The sequence below is a fragment of the Oncorhynchus mykiss genome, chromosome 2 (assembly GCF_013265735.2).
Source record: "Oncorhynchus mykiss isolate Arlee chromosome 2, USDA_OmykA_1.1, whole genome shotgun sequence".
In the NCBI taxonomy this organism is placed as follows: Eukaryota; Metazoa; Chordata; class Actinopteri; order Salmoniformes; family Salmonidae; genus Oncorhynchus; species Oncorhynchus mykiss.
This window is the reverse complement of record NC_048566.1, coordinates 82,943,698-82,962,820: the sequence shown is the minus strand read 5'-3', so window position 1 is coordinate 82,962,820 and position 19,123 is coordinate 82,943,698. Positions and strand designations below refer to the sequence as shown.

At 43.0% G+C, this 19,123-nt stretch overlaps 1 protein-coding gene across 8 annotated transcripts in view; it reads right to left on the bottom strand.

Annotated features, from left to right (window-relative positions):
• Positions 1–8,709: 8,709 nt before the first annotated feature.
• Positions 8,710–19,123, bottom strand: part of ppfibp1b (PPFIA binding protein 1b) — a 60,343-nt gene continuing 49,929 nt past the window's right edge. For all 8 annotated transcript variants that reach the window (XM_036956773.1, XM_036956806.1, XM_036956779.1 and 5 more), the window contains 11 exons: positions 18,310–18,469; positions 17,724–17,861; positions 17,160–17,310; positions 16,605–16,716; positions 16,279–16,367; positions 15,698–15,820; positions 15,311–15,436; positions 14,911–15,099; positions 14,559–14,723; positions 14,129–14,194; positions 8,710–10,091 (listed from right to left, as the gene is read on the bottom strand). In XM_036956773.1, the coding sequence (XP_036812668.1) occupies positions 10,008–10,091; positions 14,129–14,194; positions 14,559–14,723; positions 14,911–15,099; positions 15,311–15,436; positions 15,698–15,820; positions 16,279–16,367; positions 16,605–16,716; positions 17,160–17,310; positions 17,724–17,861; positions 18,310–18,469 (1,403 nt within the window). In that variant the 3' untranslated portion in view covers positions 8,710–10,007. The remainder of the gene's footprint in view (positions 10,092–14,128; positions 14,195–14,558; positions 14,724–14,910; positions 15,100–15,310; positions 15,437–15,697; positions 15,821–16,278; positions 16,368–16,604; positions 16,717–17,159; positions 17,311–17,723; positions 17,862–18,309; positions 18,470–19,123) is intronic.

Here is a 19,123-nt window from a genome sequence, read left to right as displayed (position 1 = left end):
CCGTAGGTGATGTGAGCAAGACTTTTAAACAGGTCAGGATTCATAAGGCCGCGGGGCCAGACGGATTACCAGGACATGTACTCAGAGCATGCGTGGACCAACTGGCAAGTGTCTTCACTGACATTTTCAACCTCTCCTTGACCGAGTCTGTAATGCCTACATATTTCAAACAGACCACCATAGTCCCTGCGCCCAAGAAAGTGAAGGTAACCTTCCTAAATGACTACCGCCCCGTAACACTCATGTCGGTAGCCATGAAGTGCTTTGAAAGGCTGGTCATGGCTCACATCAACACCATCATCCTGGAAACCCTAGACCCACTCCAACTCGCATACCACCCCAACAGTTCCACAGATGACATAATCTCAATCGCACTCCACACTGCCCTTTCTCACCTGGACAAAATGAACAGCTATGTGAGAATGCTGTTCATTGCCTACAGCTCAGCATTCAACACCATAGTGCCCACAAAGCTCATCACTAAGCTAAGGACCCTGGGACTAAACACCTCCCTCTGCAACTGGATCCTGGACTTCCTGACGCGTCGCCCCCAGGTGGTGAGGGTAAGCAAAAACATCTGCCACACTGATCCTCAACACGTGGGCCCCTCAGGGGTGCGTGCTTAGTTCCTGTTCACCCACGACTGCTTGGCCACGCACGACTCCAACACCATCATTAAGTTTGCTGACGACACAACGGTGGTAGGCCTGATCACCGACAACGATGAGACAGCCTATAGGGAGGAGGTCAGAGACCTGGCAGTGTGGTGCCTGGACAAAAACCTCTCCCTCAAGATGAGCAAGGCAAAGGAAATGATCATGGACTACGGGAAAAGGAGGGCCGAACACGATGTAGTGGAGCGGGTTGAGATTCAAGTTCCTTATTGTCCACCTCACCAACAAACTATCATGGTCCAAACACACCAAGAAAGTTGTGAAGAGGGCACAGCAACACCTTTCCCCCCTCAGGAGACTGAAACGATTTGGCATGGGTCCCCAGATCCTCAAAAAGTTCAACAGCTGCACCATCGAGAGCATCCTGACCAGTTGCATCTTCTTCTGGTAAGGCAACTGCTCGGCATCCGACCATGAGATGCTACAGAGGGTAGTGTGTACGGCCCAGTACATCACTTAGGCCAAGCTTCCTGTCATCCAGGACCTATATACTAGGCTGTGTCAGAGGAAGGTCCAAAAAATGGTCAAAGACTCCAGTCAACCAAGTCATGGACTGTTCTCTCTGCTACCGTACGGCAAGAGTTACCGGAGTGCCAAGTCTAGGTCCAAAAGGCGCCTTAACAGCTTCTACCCCCATAAGAAGGCTGAACAATTAGTCAAATGGATACCCAAACTATTTGCATTGATACCCCCCTTTGTTTTTACACTGATGCTACTCGCTGTTTATTATCTATGCATAGTCACTTCAACCATACCTACAAATGACCTTGACTAACCTGTACACCCGCACATTGACTCGGTACCCCCTGTATATACAGTACCGGTTAAAAGTTTTAGAACACCTACTCATTCAAGGATTTTTCTTTTATTTTTACTATTTTCTACAATGTAGAGTAATAGTGAAGACATCAAAGATGTGACATAACACATATGGAATCATGTAGTAACCAAAAAAGTGTTAAACAAATCAAAATATATTTTATATTTGAGATTCTTCAAATAGCCACTCTTTGCCTTGATGAAAGCTTTGCACACTCTTGGCATTCTCTCAACCAGCTTCACTTGGAATGCTTTTCCAACAGTCTTAAAGGCGTTCCCACATATGCTGAGCACTTGTTGGTTGCTTTTCCTTCACTCTGTGGTCCGACTCATCCCAAACCACCTCAATTTGGCTGAGGTCAGGAGATTGTGGAGGCCAGGTCATCTGATTTAGCACTCCATATCTCTCCTTCTTTGACAAATAGCCCTTACACAGCCTGGAGGTGAGTTGGGTAATTGTCCTGTTGAAAAACAAATGATAGTCCCACTAAGCCCAAATCAGATGGGATTGCTGTAGTAGTCATGCTGGTTAAGTGTGCCTTGAATTCTAAGTAAATTACAGTGTCATAAGCAAAGCACCCCCACACCATCACACCTCCTCCCTGCTTTACGGTGGGAAATACACATGCAGAGATCATCCATTCACCCTCACCGCATCTCACAATGACGCGGTTGGAATCAAAAATCTCCAATTTGGACTCCAGACCAAAGTACAAATTTCCACTTGTCTAATGTTTCTTGGCCCAAGGAAGTATATTCTTCTTATTGTTGTCCTTTAGTAGTGGTTTCTTTACAGCAATTCGACCATGAAAGCCTGATTCACTGAGTCTCCTCTGAACAGTTGATGTTGAGATGTGTCTACTTGAACTCTGTAGAGCATTTATTTGGGCTGCAATTTCTGAGGCTGGTAATTCTAATGAATTTATCCTCTGCAGCAGAGGTAACTCTGGGTCTTCTTTTCCTGTGGCAGTCCTCATGAGAGCCAGTTGCATCATAGAGCTTTATCGTTTTTGCACTTGAAGAAACTTTAAAAGTTCTTGAAATGTTCTGTAGTGACTGACCTTCATGTCTTAAAGTAATGATGGACTGTCATTTCTCTTCGCTTTATTGAGCTGTTCTTGCCATAATATGGACTTGGTCTTTTACCAAATAGGGCTATCTTCTGTATATCCCCTCTACCTTGTTACAACACAACTGATTGGCACAAAAGAAAGAAATTCCACAAATTAACTTTTAAGAAGGTACACCTGTTAATTGAAATGCATCCCAGGTGACTACCTCATGAAGCTGGTTGAGAGAATGCCAAGAGTGTGCAAAGTTTTCAAGTTAAAGCGTGCCTATTTGAAGAATCTTAAGTATAAAATATATACTGACACTTTTTTGATTACTACATGATTTCACAGTTTTGATGTCTTCACCATTATTCTGCAATGTAAAGACTAGTAAGAATAATGAAAAACCCCTGAGTGAGTAGGCGTTCAAAAACTTTGGACCGGTAATGTAGCTTCATATTTGTAATATTTAAAAAAATATAGAATTGTATTATTTTTTACTTTAGTTTATTTAGTAAATATTTTCTTAACTCTTATTTCTTAAAACTGCATTGTTGGTTAAAGGCTTGTAAGTAATTCATTCACAGTAAACTCTACACCTGTTGTATTCCTGACATTTCCATCCCCAACTACAACATTTTCCGACAAGATAGAAATGCCAAAAGGGGAGAAGTTGCAATCTACTGCAGAGATAGCCTGCAGAGTTCTGTCATACTATCCAGGTCTGTGCCCAAACAATTCGAGCTTCTACTTTTAAAAATCCACCTTTCCAGAAACAAGTCTTTCCCCATTGCTGCTTGTTATAGACCCCCCTCAGCCCCCAGCTGTGCCCTGGACACCATATGTGAATTGATTACCCCCCCATCTATCTTCATAGTTCATACTGTTAAGTGACCTAAACTGGAATATGCTTAACACCCAGGCTGTCCTAAAATCTAAGCTAGATGCCCTCAATCTCACACAAATGATCAAGGAACCTACCAGGTACAACCCTAAATACGTAACCATGGGCACCCTCAGATATCATTCTGACCAACTTGCTCTCTAAATACACTTCTGCTGTCTTCAACCAGGATCTCAGCGATCAATGCCTTATTGCCTGTGTCTGTAATGGGTCCCCGGTCAAACAACCACCCCTCATCACTGTCAAACACTCCCTAAAACACTTCAGCGAGCAGGCCTTTCTAATCGACCTGGCCCGGGTATCCTGGAAGGATATTGACCTCATCCCGTCAGTAGAGGATGACTGGATTCCCTTTAAGAGTGCTTTCCTCACCATCTTAAATAAGCATGCCCCTTTCAAAAACCGTAGAACTAAGAACAGATATAGCCCTTGGATCCCCCAGACTTGACTGCCCTTGAACAGCACAACAACATCCTGTGGCGTTCTGCATTAGCATCGAATAGCCCCTGCATTAAGCAACTTTTCAGTGAAGTCAGAAACCAATATACACAGTCAGTTAGGAAAGCTAAGGCTAGCTTTTTCAAACAGAAATGTGCATCCTGTAACACTAATTCCAAAAGGTTTTGGGACACTGTAAAGTCCATGGAGAATAAGAGCACCTCCTCCCAGCTAACCACTGCACTAAGGCTAGGAAACAATGTCACCACCGATAAATCTACCATTATCGATAATTTCAATAAGCATTTTTCTACCCCTACCCCGGCCAACAGCTCTGCACCCCCTGCAGCACTTTGCCCAAGCCCCCTCCGCTTCTCCTTCACCCAAATCCAGACCGCTGATGTTCTGAAAGAGCTCCAAAATCTGGATCCCTACAAATCAGCTGGGCTAGACAATCTGGACCCTCTCTTTCTAAAATGATCACCCGAAATATTTACAACCCCAATTACTAGCCTGTTCAACCTCTCTTTTGTATCGTCTGAGATCCCCAAAGATTGGAAAGCTGCCACGGTCATCCCCCTCTTCAAAGGGGGAGACACTCTAGACCCAAACTGTTATAGACCTATATCCATCCTGCCCTGCCTTTCTAAAATCTTCGAAAGCCAAGGGAACAAATAGATCACCAACCATTTCGAATCCCACCGTACCTTCTTCACTATGCAATCTGGTTTCCGAGCTGTACACGGGTGCACCTCAGCCACGCAAGGTCCTAAACGAGATCATTACCACTTTCGATAAAGACAGTACTGCGCAGCCGTCTTCATTGACCTGGCCAATACTTTCGACTGTCAATCATCACATTCTTATCGGCAGACTCAACAGCCTTGGTTTCTCAAATGACTGCCTTGCCTGGTTCACCAACTACTACTCAGATAGAGTTCAGTGTGTCAAATCGGAGGGCCTGTTGTCCGGGCCTCTGGTAGTCTCTATGGGGGTGCCACAGGGTTCAATTCTCAGACCGACACTTTTCTCTGTATATATCAATGATGTCGATATTGCTGCCGGTGATTCTCTGATCCACCTCTATGCAGATGACACCATTCTGTATACATCTGTTCTTTCTTTGGACACTGTGCTAACAAACCTCCAAACGAGCTTCAATTGTATACAACACTCCTTCCGTGGCCTCAAACTGCTTTTAAGAGCATGTAAAACTAAATGCATGCTTTTCTTCCGATTGCTGCCCGCACCCACCCGCCCAACTAGCATCACTACTCTGGATAGTTCTGACTTAGAATATGTGGACAACTACAAATACTTAGGTGTCTGGTTAGACTGTAAACTCTCCTTCCAGACTCACATTAAACATCTCCAATCCAAAATTAAATCAAGAATCGGCTTCCTATTTCGCAACAAAGTCTCCTTCACTCATGCTGCCAAACTACCCTCGTAAAACTGACTATCCTACCGATCCTTGACTTCGGCAATGTCATTTACAAAGTAGCCTCCAACACTCTACACAGCAAATTGGACATAGTCTATCACAGTGCCATCCGTTTTGTCACCAAAGCCCCATATAATACACACCACTGTGACCTGTATGCTCTCGTTGGCTGGCCATTGCTACATATTCGTTGCCAAACCCACTGGCTCCAGGTCATCTATAAGTCTTTGCAAGGTAAAGCCCCGCCTTAGCTCACTGGTCACCATAGCAACACCCACCAGTAGCACACCCTCCAGCAGGTATATTTCACTGGTCATCCCCAAAGCCAACACTTCCTTTTGCCACCTTTCCTTTCAGTTCTCTGCTGCCAATGACTGGAATGAATTGTAAAAATCTCTGAAGCTGGACTCTTATATCTCCCTCTCTAACTTTAAGCATCAGCTGTCAGAGCAGCTTACTGATCACTGAACCTGTACACAATCAATCTGTAAATAGCACACCCAACTACCTCATCCCCATATCATTTATGTTCTTGCTATTTTGCACCCCAGTAGCTCTACTTGCACATCATCATCTGTACATCTATCACTCCAGTGTTAATGCTAAATTGTAATTATGTCACTTCTATGGCCTATTTATTACCCTAATCTTCTACATTTGCACACACTGTACATAGATTGTTCTATTGTGTTATTGACTGTACGTTTGTTTATCCCATGTGTAACTCTGTGTTGTTGTTGTCTCCCTGCTTTGCTTTTTCCTGGCCAGGTTGCAGTTGTAAATGAGAACTTGTTCTCAACTGGCCTACCTGGTTAAATAAAGGTGAAATAAAAATAAAATAAAAGGATCCCCCCCTCCCCATCAGGCCCCAGAGCCAGTCCACCCCCAGCAACAGGCTCTGCTGTTAAGGTCATCTTGCTGGTGACAATACAGTTGTAGAGACCCTGCTCTATGCAGGAAAAGATGAACTGGACCAGGAAGATGTCATTGGGGGTGCCCAGGCTGGGTTGTAGCTGGTTCTGGGGTTCCTGGAAATCCAGGGAGTTCCTCAACTGGCCGGCTACATAGAGAGATGCCCGGGACAAGACCTGAGACTTGATGTCCCTCTGCCTCAGGATCTCCTCAGCCAGCTCCCTGAGTTTCCCAGGCCCATGTTGGTAGCAATCATCAACTTATTCTACTCAAATCTCAAATCTCAAATTTAACCTAGAGCAAACATTTTTAGTCCACAGTCGTGGCCAAAAGTTTTGAGAAGACACAAATATTAATTTCCACAAAGTTTGCTGCTTGTGTCTTTAGATATTTTTGTCAGATGTTACTATGGAATACTGAAGTATAATTGCAAGCATTTCACAAGTGTCAAAGGCTTTTATTGACAATTACATGAAGTTGATGCAAAGACTCAATATTTGCAGTGTTGACCCTTCTTTTTCAAGACCTCTGCAATCCGCACTAGCATGCTGTCAATTAACTTCTGGGCCACATCCCGACTGATGGCAGCCCATTCTTGCATAATCAATGCTTGGAGTTTGTCAGAATTTGTGTGTTTTTGTTTGCCCACCTGCCTCTTGAGGATTGACCACAAGTCTGGGGAGTTTCCTGGCCATGGACCCAAAATATCGATGTTTTGTTCCCCGAGCCACTTAGTTATCACTTTTGCCCTATGGCAAGGTGCTCCATCATGCTGGAAAAGGCATTGTGCATCACCAAACTGTTCCTGGATGGTTGGGAGAAGTTACTCTCGCAGGATGTGTTGGTACCATTCTTTATTCATGGCTGTGTTCTTAGGCAAAATTGTGAGTGAGCCCACTCCCTTGGCTGTGAAGCAACCCCACATGAATGGTCTCAGGATGCTTTACTGTTGGCATGACACAGGACTGATGGTAGCGCTCGCCTTGTCTTCTCCGGACCACCTTTTTTCCGGATGCCCCAAACAATCGGAAAGGGGATTCATCAGAGAAAATGACTTTACCCCAGTCATCAGCACTCCAATCCCTGTACCTTTTGCAGGATATCAGTCTGTCCCTGATGTTTTTCCTGGAGAGAAGTGGCTTCTTTGCTGCCCTTCTTGACACCAGGCCATCCTACAAAGGTCTTCACCTCACTGTGTGTGCAGATGCACTCACACCTGCCTGTTGCCATTCCTGAGCGAGCTCTGTACTGGTGGTGCCCCGATCCCACAGCTGAATCAACTTTAGGAGACGGTCCTGGCTCTTGCTGGACTTTCTTGGGCGCCCTGAAGCCTTCTTCACAACAATTGAACCGCTCTCCTTGAAGTTCTTGATGATCCGATAAATGGTTGATTTAGGTGTAATCTTACTGGCAGCAATATCCTTGCCTGTAAAGCCCTTTTTGTGCAAAGCAATGATGACGGCACATGTTTGCAGGTAACCATGGTTGACAGAGGAAGAACAATGATTCCAAGCACCACCCTCCTTTTGAAGCTTCCAGTCTGTTATTCGAACTCAATCAGCATGACAGAGTGATCTCCAGCCTTGTCCTCATCAACACTCACACCTGTGTTAACTAGAGAATCACTGACACGATGTCATCTGGTCCTTTTGCGGCAGAGCTGAAATGCAGTGGAAATGTTTTTTGGGGATTCAGTTAATTTGCAAGGCAAAGGGGGACTTTGCAATTCATTGCAATTCATCTGATCACTCTTCATAACATTCTGGAGTATATGCAAATTGCCATCATACAAACTGAGGCAAATTTTATATTTGTGTCATTCTCAAAACTTTTGGCCACGACTGTAGAGCTAATGAAAAAGTGTTCCCCCATCAGAGACAAAATTTTAAAGACAATCAAAAATACTAAAACCATTTACAAGACTCTTAGATGAGTGTGTTATTTTCCTTCAATGAAACCTCTAGTCATTCCTTCATTATGGAGTCACAGTATTATCCAAGGTTCAGCTCAGCACCAATATATCATGCTGGAAGATCAAGAGGATTTCCATGCAAAACACATTGTTCAGACTACATCAATAGCAGCCAGCTGTGAATGAGGTGGCTCAGTTATGGTTTCACATGAATAGCATACTTTACTTCTGCCTGAACAGAACTGGAGGAGCAATGCTCCTGCCCCTAATGCATTTTATTTTTAATGCGTGTTCATGTTCATCATGCTGCAAATAATAGCTTGTCAAACCTTTAATTTAAAGTGCACACAATGGGTAGGATACAGTGTACACAGTTGTTCAATTTGGGCAACTACTAACAAAAATAAGGGTCTGTACGTGTTGACAAAAATATGGGTCTGTACGAACATGGATGCTTTTAAATGGTATTGAATCTGCACTGCGGAGCAAAATTGACCCATACACTTTATGTTCTACATTTCCAAGCCTCCTACCTGATCATTGAAAGACATCACTTGGTTTAAATTACTTTATTAACCCTAGAAATGGGTAAAACCTCAACCAGTACACAGTACACTTTCTTCTCATGTGGTTAGGGCGTTCCATAATAGTATCTTTGCTTTTGAGACATTCTTGCATTGCTCTCTCAACATGCTACAACGTAGCCTGGGTGCCAGTCACTTTCTACTCTGTCAACTCCTTGTCACTCCAAACAATATGTTTGGCATGACAATTCCATTAGGAGTTGGCAAGAGAGCAGAAACAGACAGGCACCCAGGCTAGCTACAATACTTGGAAAATAACTATGCTATTTGGCAATTTTTAAGAATAGTTCTCAGTACAATGATAAAACAAAGTCTGTCTTCTGTTGGCAGGTGTACAACATTTTGGCTACAAGAAAGGCTTCAATAACATGCAATGATGACACTTAACAGGAATCAAATGCATTGAACTGTGTATTGTACTAAAATGCATACAGTACAGTATTGGTGCCAATGCATGCAAAGAAACACCATTACTGGGAGTGTCTAGGATATGGCGCGATATGTTGAAAGTATAGTAATGATGCAGCTAATAGTCTGGTTTTCTGCATAAACCATATCAATTGTTTTGGGGCATACCACTTAACTTGGGCAAATCTGCACAGCATTATACCGTTATTTTTCTGTCGACAGTAACTTCGTTCAAAAGCCAAATATATTCTTTAAAATGATATATTAGATTTTGCAATAGTCCTATAGTACATCTTACTGTAAAAAAAAAGTGTATCAGATATTGATATTAATACTTAATTCCACAGAAAGATGGCCAGTATACAAACAAGGATTACAAATGTCTCCAGTATCCAGCTGGTAGGCAAACTATGGTGGCGTATTGCTTTGAAATACATCCTCTCCCAATAGGTCAGTTAAAATGGATTGGCACCTTACAAAAACAGAGGAGTGTGTCAGTTCACATGACATCAGACATGGTCTTGTATTTCTTTAAAATCTAGATTTTTTTATACCTCATCTAAAATACTAAAAGGAGATCTGGTGCTTGCTCTGCGAGGGTTGTAGGGGTTACGGTGGAGTCTGGAGTGTGTGCTAGTGGAGGACCCGGGTTGAAATCTGTTGAGCGTTTGCTTTAGCCTGCATGGAGTGCTAGATGGGCAGACTTTTCTATTCCCATTGTATTCTAACAGGCAAGCTCAACCAAGCACAGCTGAAGTATTTGAAATGATTTCAAATAGTATTTGAATCCTGGTCTGCTAGTGGAGACTGTTTCGTTCACAACAACACTAGGGAACACGGTCACATGGCGACGGTCAGCGTCACATGTTGGAATCGTCATCTGTTATGCTGGGGTTGGGTGAGTTGGAGATCTCCTTGAAAAATTCATCGTCTTTCAGCATGCTCTGGAAACACAGGGACACAATGCATGAAATAAGAAATTAATACTGGAGAAGAAATGTAAGAACTTAGAGGTCGACCGATTAATCGGAATGGCCGATTGATTAGGGCCGATTAAGTTTTCATAACAATCAGATTTTTAAAAAATACCTTTATTTAACTAGGCAAGTCAGTTAAGAACACATTCTTATTTTCAATGACTGCCTAGGAACGGTGGGTTAACTGCCTTGTTCAGGGGCAGAACGACAGATTTTCACCTTGTCAGCTCGGGGATCCAATCTTGCAACCTTACCGTTAACTAGTCCAACGCTCTAACCACCTGCCTCTCATTGCACTCCACGAGGAGCCTGCCTGTTACGCGAATGCAGTAGAAGCCAAGGTAAGTTGCTAGCTAGCATTAAACTTATCTTATAAAAAACAATCATAATCACTAGTTATAACTACACATGGTTGATGATATTACTAGTTTCTCTAGCGTGTCCTGCGTTGCATATAAACGATGCAACGCTGGGGGATGATTTAACAAAAGTGCATTTGCGGAAAAAACACAATCGTTGGACGACTGTACCTAACCATAAACACCAATGCCTTTATTAAAATCAATACACAGAAGTATATATTTTTAAACCTGCATATTTAGCTAAAATAAATCCAGGTTAGCAGGCAATATTAACCAGGTGAAATTGTGTCACTTCTCTTGCGTTCATTGCACGCATAGTCAGGGTATGGGCAGCCTGGCTCATTGCGAACTAATTTGCCAGAATTTTACGTAATTATGACATAACGTTCAAGGTTGTGCAATGTAACAAGAATATTTAGACTTAGGGATGCCACCCTAGATAAAATACCGAACGGTTCCGTATTTCACTGAAATAATAAACGTTTTGTTTTCGAAATTATAGTTTCTGGATTCGACCATATTAAATGACCAAAGCCTCGTATTTCTGTGTGTTGTGTTATAATTAAGTCTATGATTTGATAGAGCATTCTGACTGAGCAATGGTAGGCAGCAGCAGGCTCGTAAGCATTCATTCAAACAGCACTTTTGTGCGTTTTGCAAGCAGCTCTACGCAAGCACAGCGCTGTTTATGACTTCAAGCCTATCAGCCTAATGGCTGGTGTAACCGATGTGAAATGGCTAGCTAGTTAGAGGGGTGCGCACTAATCACTCGCTCTGAGACTTGGACTAGTTATTCCCCTGCAAGGGCCGCAGCTTTTGTGGAGCAATGGGTAACGGTGCTTCGAGTGTGGCTGTTGTCAATGTGTTCCTGGTTCGAGCCCAGGTATGGGCGAGGAGAGGGACAGAAGCTATACTGTTACACTGGCAATACTATAGTGCCTATAAGAAGGTATATGATATATATGTATACAGTGGGGCAAAAAAGTATTTAGTCAGCCACCAATTGTGCAAGTTCTTCCACTTAAAAAGATGAGAGAGGCCTATAATTTTCATCATAGGTACACTTCAACTATGACAGACAAAATGAGGGGAAAAAAATCCAGAAAATCACATTGTAGGATTTTTAATACATTTATTTGCAAATTATGGTGGAAAATAAGTATTTGGTCAATAACAAAAGTTTCTCAATACTTTGTTATATACCCTTTGTTGGCAATGACAGAGGTGAAACGTTAGTTTCACAAGGTTTTCACACACTGTTGCTGGTATTTTGGCCCATTCCTCCATGCAGATCTCCTCTAGAGCAGTGATGTTTTGGAGCTGTTGCTGGGCAACATGGATTTTCAACTCCCTCCAAAGATTTTCTATGGGGTTGAGATCTGGAGACTGGCTAGGCCACTCCAGGACCTTGAAATGATTATTACGAAGCCACTCCTTTGTTGCCCGGGCGGTGTGTTTGGGATCAGTGTCATGCTGAAAGACCCAGCCACGTTTCATCTTCAATGCCCTTGCTGATGGAAGGAGGTTTTCACTCAAAATCTCATGATACATGGCCCTATTCATTCTTTCCTTTACACGGATCAGTCGTCCTGGTCCCTTTGCAGAAAAACAAACCCAAAAGCAGGATGTTTCCACCCCCATGCTTCACAGTAGGTATGGTGTTCTTTGGATGCAACTCAGCATCCTTTGTCCTCCAAACACGATGAGTTGAGGATTTAACAAAAAAATCTTCTTCTGGATCATCCAAATGCTCTCTAGCAAACTTCAGACGGGCCTGGACATGTACTGGCTTAAGCAGGGGGACACGTCCGGCACTGCAGGATTTGAGTCCCTGGCGGCGTAGTGTGTTACTGATGGTAGGCTTTGTTACTTTGGTCCCAGCTCTCTGCAGGTCATTCACTAGGTCTCCCCGTATGGTTCTGGGATTTTTGCTCACCGTTCTTGTGATCATTTTGACCCCACGGGGTGAGATCTTGCGTGGAGCCCCAGATCGAGGGAAATTATCAGTGGTCTTGTATGTCTTCCATTTCCTAATAATTGCTCCCACAGTTGATTTCTTCAAACCAAGCTGCTTACCTATTGCAGATTCAGTCTTCCCAGCCTGGTGCAGGTCTACAATTTTGTTTCTGGTGTCCTTTGACAGCTCTTTGGTCTTGGCCATAGTGGAGTTTGGAGTGTGACTGTTTGAGGTTGTGGACAGGTGTCTTTTATACTGATAACAAGTTCAAACAGGTGCCATTAATACAGGTAACGAGTGGAGGACAGAGGAGCCTCTTAAAGAAGAAGTTACAGGTCTGTGAGAGCCAGAAATCTTGCTTGTTTGTAGGTGACCAAATACTTATTTTCCACCATAATTTGCAAATAAATTCATTAAAAATCCTACAATGTCATTTTCTGGATTTTTTATCCTCATTTTGTCTGTCATAGTTGAAGTGTACCTATGATGAAAATTACAGGCCACTCTCATCTTTTTAAGTGGGAGAACTTGCACAATTGGTGGCTGACTAAATACTTTTTTGCCCCACTGTATGATATACAAATGGAATAGAGAGAAATAGTTCTATAAATACTATATTAACTACAACCTAAAACCTCTTACCTTGGAATATTGAAGTCTCATGTTAAAAGTAACCACCAACTTTCATATGTTCTCATGTTCTGAGCAAGGAACTCAAACGTTAGCTTTTTTACATGGCACATATTGTACATTTACTTCTCCAACACTTTGTTTTTGAATTATTTAAACCAAATTGAACATGTTCCATTATTTATTTGAGGCTAAATGGATTTTTATTGATGTAAGTCTAAGTCTAAGTTAAAATAAGTGTTCATTCAGTATTATTGCAATTGTCATTATTACAAATAAATAAAAAAAGAGGCCGATTAATAGGTATCGGCTCTTTTTGGTCCTCCAATAATCGGTATCAGCATTGAAAAATCATAATCGTCGACCTCTAGAACCTATATTTATGTCACAAATCCCTTATATATTTATACCGTGCCTTCAGAAAGTATTCATACGCCTAGACTTATTCCACAATTTAAAATTGATTTAATAGATGCTTTTAGCTCACCTATTTACACACAATAATGACAATTAAAAATATATTTTTTAATGTTTGCAAATGTATTGAAAATGAAATATGCCTCATCACAATTCTAGTTCCTTGGACTTCATGGTATAGTTTCTGCTCTGACAACTTTGGGACCTTTTCTAGAAAGGTGTTTCTTTCTAAATCATGTCCAAACGACTGAATTGGCCACAGGTGGACTCCAACCAAGTTCTCGTGACATCTCAACGATGATCAAAAGACAACGGATGCACAGGAGCTCAATTTGGAATGTCAAAGCATAGGGGTGTGAATACTTATGTAAATGAGAAATCTTGATTTCATTTTCAATACATTTGCTAAAATAAAAACATGTTTTCACTTTGGCATTATGGGGTAGTGTGTAGATGAAAAAAAAAAGTGTCACCAATTTTGAATTCAGGCTGTACATTTTTTTGTAATACATCATGTGGTATGAATACTTCCTGAAGGCACCGTAGCGCTTATACCCTAAATATTGTTATCCACAAACCATATCAACATAACACTTAAGCACAATTAAAACAGAAAAAAATAAAAGATTCCTTCTTACCGTCAAGTTTTGGATGCCCTCGGAGAAAGCTCCTATCTGCCTCACAGTTCCCTCTGAGTCCTCCATCTGCAATAACAGATATGGTTTGACACAACACCATTATTAAGAAGACCTGTCTGTGCAGCTGCTCTGAGCGAATATAGAAACTAGGCAGTGCTGCCATCTCCTGTTACGGCAGTGAACGACCAAAAAGGTCTGTATGTAATACAGGCAGACTGGAAACATCGAGGAGAGAACAATCTAAAAGGTGGAGGTTGAATCTTAGTATTGATGAGATGACTTACTAATTACTTGGAGAACTTAGTAAGTGTGTACTGAGCACCATGCAACCTTTACAGAGAAATGCTTTGCCAAAATGCTTGGTCTGACAACGACCATAGGAGTTGGCAAGACAGCACAAACAGACTTAAGACCCGACTAAAAAGTTTACCTGCTCTAGCCGGTCAATGTCGTCCTCGTAGAGCTGAAGCTCATAGCCTTTCTGGAAGCTACGTCCCTTTGGCATCTCCACGTCCATGGGGCAGACATACTCCTCACTATCATCCTGCCTCTTCTTCCTCAGGCTGCCGAAGCTCCCGAACGACATCTTCCTCGGCTGGTGGGAACAGATTTCTCAAATGATTATAAATTGAGACCACAGCTCATAACCAAAACCAGTGTCAAACACATGAAAACAATCTTACCACACCCAAACACACGTCTTCATCACTCCTTACCAAAAACCATGGTTGCATCCAAAATACGCCCTATTCCCTATATTGTGCATTACTTTTGACCCCTACCTTGACCTTGGCGGTGGCGGTGAGCAGGGTGTAGTCAGGATTCTCCAGACAATCCTGTTTGAGCCCCTGGGCCTCAGAGCCCACCAGCAGGTTGAAGTGGGTGGCCAGATGCCTCCGCAGCAGGGTCTTGTTGGGGGGAATGTTCAGCAGCAGGGCCATAGTCTCCACGTTGAACCGTGGCTCCAGCACCTGGGGGAAGAGGGAACATTATGAGATGTGAGCTAGGTTGAGACGCATCCCGTTCTAAGATAAAACCCCATTGTCATTTCTATGTCGTCGCCAACTGGTTTTAGGCATTTGGTCATTTTTCAAAAACAACAAAAAACATTGGTCTTATTTTACCAAGACCACTGTGGGCCACATTAAACCTGATCACAGACCTCTGATAATTCTCTCTTACCATGAGTCCCCCGTGAACGCCGCTGCCCCTCAGGTTGGGGGCATACTCCGCCAGGTCCACTGATCTCAGCCACTCCATCACTCTGTGATTGGTCCACTGGGAGATCTCTGCTGGCGTGATGTTGTTCTGACCAATCAGGAGACAGAGAGAGAAAATAATGTGTTTATCAACAGACCAAATGATTGTATGCCAATATTTGTTAAATACTTGTTTAGCTTGAAGAAGTACATAACAAAAAGTGACTACTAATGTTCATGTATTCCTGGAACCAGGGTTGTCTTCATTAGGGCACACACCGGAAAACTATTTAAAACATTTGCAACAGAAAGCAAAAAGGTGCCCGTTTTCTTCTATTTGGGGACTACTGAAAACAACCGGTGGACCTACCTCGTCAGAGGGCCGTCGGCGCAGGCAGTTGGGCTCGTAGTTGTTGAGGCGCAGCACCTGAATGGCTCTCTTGATGCTGAGGTGGTGGAGCACACTGCCCACCTTCAGAGATAGCAGGTCATCCTGACAGAGGACACAGGTGCAAGAATGTTAAAAAGAATGTCAGGTCAGATGGAAATAGTTAGCAGGAGGACTCCTACATTGAGTTAGTGAGGATTTTACCATTGTGCAAAGAAAAAACTATTTCCCAGCAGGTAAGGTCCAACAATCTGATGAGATTCTATTTGATTGTACTAATAGTAGTGTGGTATATGGCTAGTGTTTGTTTTTGCCGTCTTGTTTCGAGCCATTGTGTAGTCATTGCATCCACAGACGGTGAGACTAGGCCTCCAGTGTTACTAATCACACTCTGTAGTCCATGCTGTACAGTCTGTTCAGCTTAATGTGAACTGGCAGTGTGATCATTAGGCCTAGAGCCATACAGTATCTGAATCTGTGGCTCTGAATCTGATCAGGCCTATCCATGCATGGCCTGAGGACAGGAGTGTCAGTGTGTGCGTGTCTATCTCTTCGACACTCACTACTGTCATGTAGTGTAGCATGCGGCCGTCCACCCTCCCCTCATCAAACTGGGTCTTATACTGAGGCAGGCCAATGTCATCCAGCCACCCTATGGGAGGAGATGAGGGAGAGAGAGGGGGGATGTGTCAACCTGCCAGTCAATTTCCCATTAGAAATCAAATAATCAAAACGTACATCTCGAGAGCACTTTAATCAAATTCAGGACTTGTTAATTGGATTCCAATTAATTTGAAACTCCCACCATATAAATTGACAACATGAGATGTTAAGCATAGTAAAACCCCATTATTAACCATGACTCCCATACTGGCATTCATTTACTCACTGGTCACCCAGTTGTAGTCCAGTTTGCCCTTGTTGTCATCCTCCTCAGAGCCCAGGGCCTGCAGGGCCAGTTGGAGCTTCTTCCTGTGCAGCGGGTGTTTAATGCCCAGCTCCTAAACAAACAAACAAACAAACACACAACCACCCAGAGCCACACCCCCAGGACAGAACAGAGAATTAGTTCCATCCACTTTCTCCGGTCATAGAGTACAGTATTTTTGGCCAGAGAATAAAGAGAGGCAGTGCCTAGGTTAACCATAAAGTGCTGAATGAATAATATTTTCATTTATGTGTAAAGTCACCCAGAGAGACCCATCCCATTATTGAACCCATCCCTTACATGATTATTTGACACATATTTAAGGTCCTTAACATACAGTAGAATTAATACATCAATAAATGTTTTACACCTCGGTAGCGTCAACCACAACCCTAATGGGGCGAATTGCCTCAGGGGATCCATACAAATGACATCTGGCTGTACTGTGGAGTCCAAGTGTTTTTATTCATACAGGTTAGTCTCATTGAGATACAATCTCTCCTGCTCAGTGCTCACCCTCTCTAGGTCCTGCTGTGAGCCCTGCAGCAGAGTCTGTCCAGAAGAGATCCACACGCGGGCCATGTTCAGGTAGAGCCCTAGTCCCTGCTCCTGCAGCCAGTCACACACCTGCTCCTTGGACCAGCGGGCAAACGGGGTGTCCAGGTCACTACGAGCGAAAGAATGAGGACATGTTGGCTTAAAGTGGGTCACCCGTTCATAAAGGAAGACAGTATTGCCTTCTAACAATGACTTGACCGTGGTAGGACGCAAAACCGGACTAGTTTAGATTCAACTTCCTTTTCATCACATAGCCTGGTCCCAGATCTGGCTAGGCTCTCTATGCCTGTAGGAGTTGGCAAGAAATCACCAACAAATCTGGGACCAGGCTACATGATTGGATAAGAGTAGTGTAAGAGAAAGTCATTTCTAGCATTGTTTTTCCTCTGTGTATTTCACCACACAGAAAGCTAAAGGAAAGCCAAGTGACGCACATTATGTTTCTCAGTGCTCAACGGGAGTGCACTGAGCACAAAAACTTGTTTCTCATTAATTCAAGGTGAAATCACAGTGCACACTAACTTCTTGGGTAATCGCTGTAGGTCACGGGACCAGCCCAGTCTGGGACCTGCTGTGGCTCGGACTCCGCCTCTCTTGAACTCGACCGCCTCTGATAGGTTGTCATCCAGGTTGAACGTGGTGGACTGACTTCTCCTCAGCCTTAATTTGTTTTTACAAAAAATTCAAATACATAATTTAAATTCAAGTCTGGTCATGACTCCAAACGAATGTACCATGGATGCGGTGGGGTTAGCATAGCTGAAAGCATTAATTTTGTTTTATTATAAAAGAATACACAAAACATGTTTCTCTTCCTTATATTGCCAGCTTAGTTTTTTGATTAGTCAAGACTTAATTCAGAGTTTTAAATCAGATCAATATTAACCAGGGTTGTATTCATTAGGGCACACCGTAGCTAAATGTTTTGCAACAGAAAAAAACAAAAAACATTTTGTATTGAAAAAGTTTAAGTACTCCCTCCCCGTTTCAGTCAGTTTCCTTCTGTTTTGGTGCCTAATGAAAATGACCCAGGCACCCAAAACTCAATATTGATGTCTTACAGGACAGTGTCATCAAGAGTTCTGTACCAAACAACTTTAACACTTACTTTCCAAAGAGCCCCTTGATTCCTTTGGACTTCTTCTTGCACTCAGGGGATGTAGTGGAGGTCACACTGGTCAGTGTGTTGGTGCTGTCGCTGTTGGCTGACCTCTGGGGTAGACCGGCCAGGTCCAGATGGTCAGTGCCCTCCTCTCGCTCTGTCTCAGCTGTAGAAACAGGACATCAGCAATGACAACAGGACATCAGCACCGCCATGTCACCATGGTGACAGTCATGGGGTGCATCCAAAATAGCATCCTTTTGGCTCTGGTCAAAAGTAGTGCAACATAAAATCAGGTGTAGGATCTTAAATTGATCTTCCTGTTGTTGTAGGAAATGTTCTGCACAGCAGGAAATGCTGTAGGTTTAAAAAGGATTCTAAATGTGTCATTTTCACTTTAAAATGTTAGACTTGATTTGCCCCAAATAAAAATGTATCGACCCCTACAAAAATATCCATTCATTATAATCCACATTTACTGTTGCTGCAGGATTACTTTTTGCTGTGAAAAACCGGTCAAAGATTCCTCACCTGTAGGGAATAGGATGTCATTTCAGATGCAGCCATGCACAGATATCTGCATCTCAGGGCCAGAGGCTGTGGCCCAGAAACACCCTATAGCCAGCCACACAACTCCCAGACAGAGAAATCATAGGGATGGTATAACACTAATACCCAGGCAATGCTACTCACTTTTTATTATCTATGCATAATCACTTCACCCCCACCTACATGTACAAATGACCTCAACTAACCTGTACCCCCACACACTGACTCAGTACCGGTGCCCCCTGTATATAGCCTCATTATTGTTATTTTA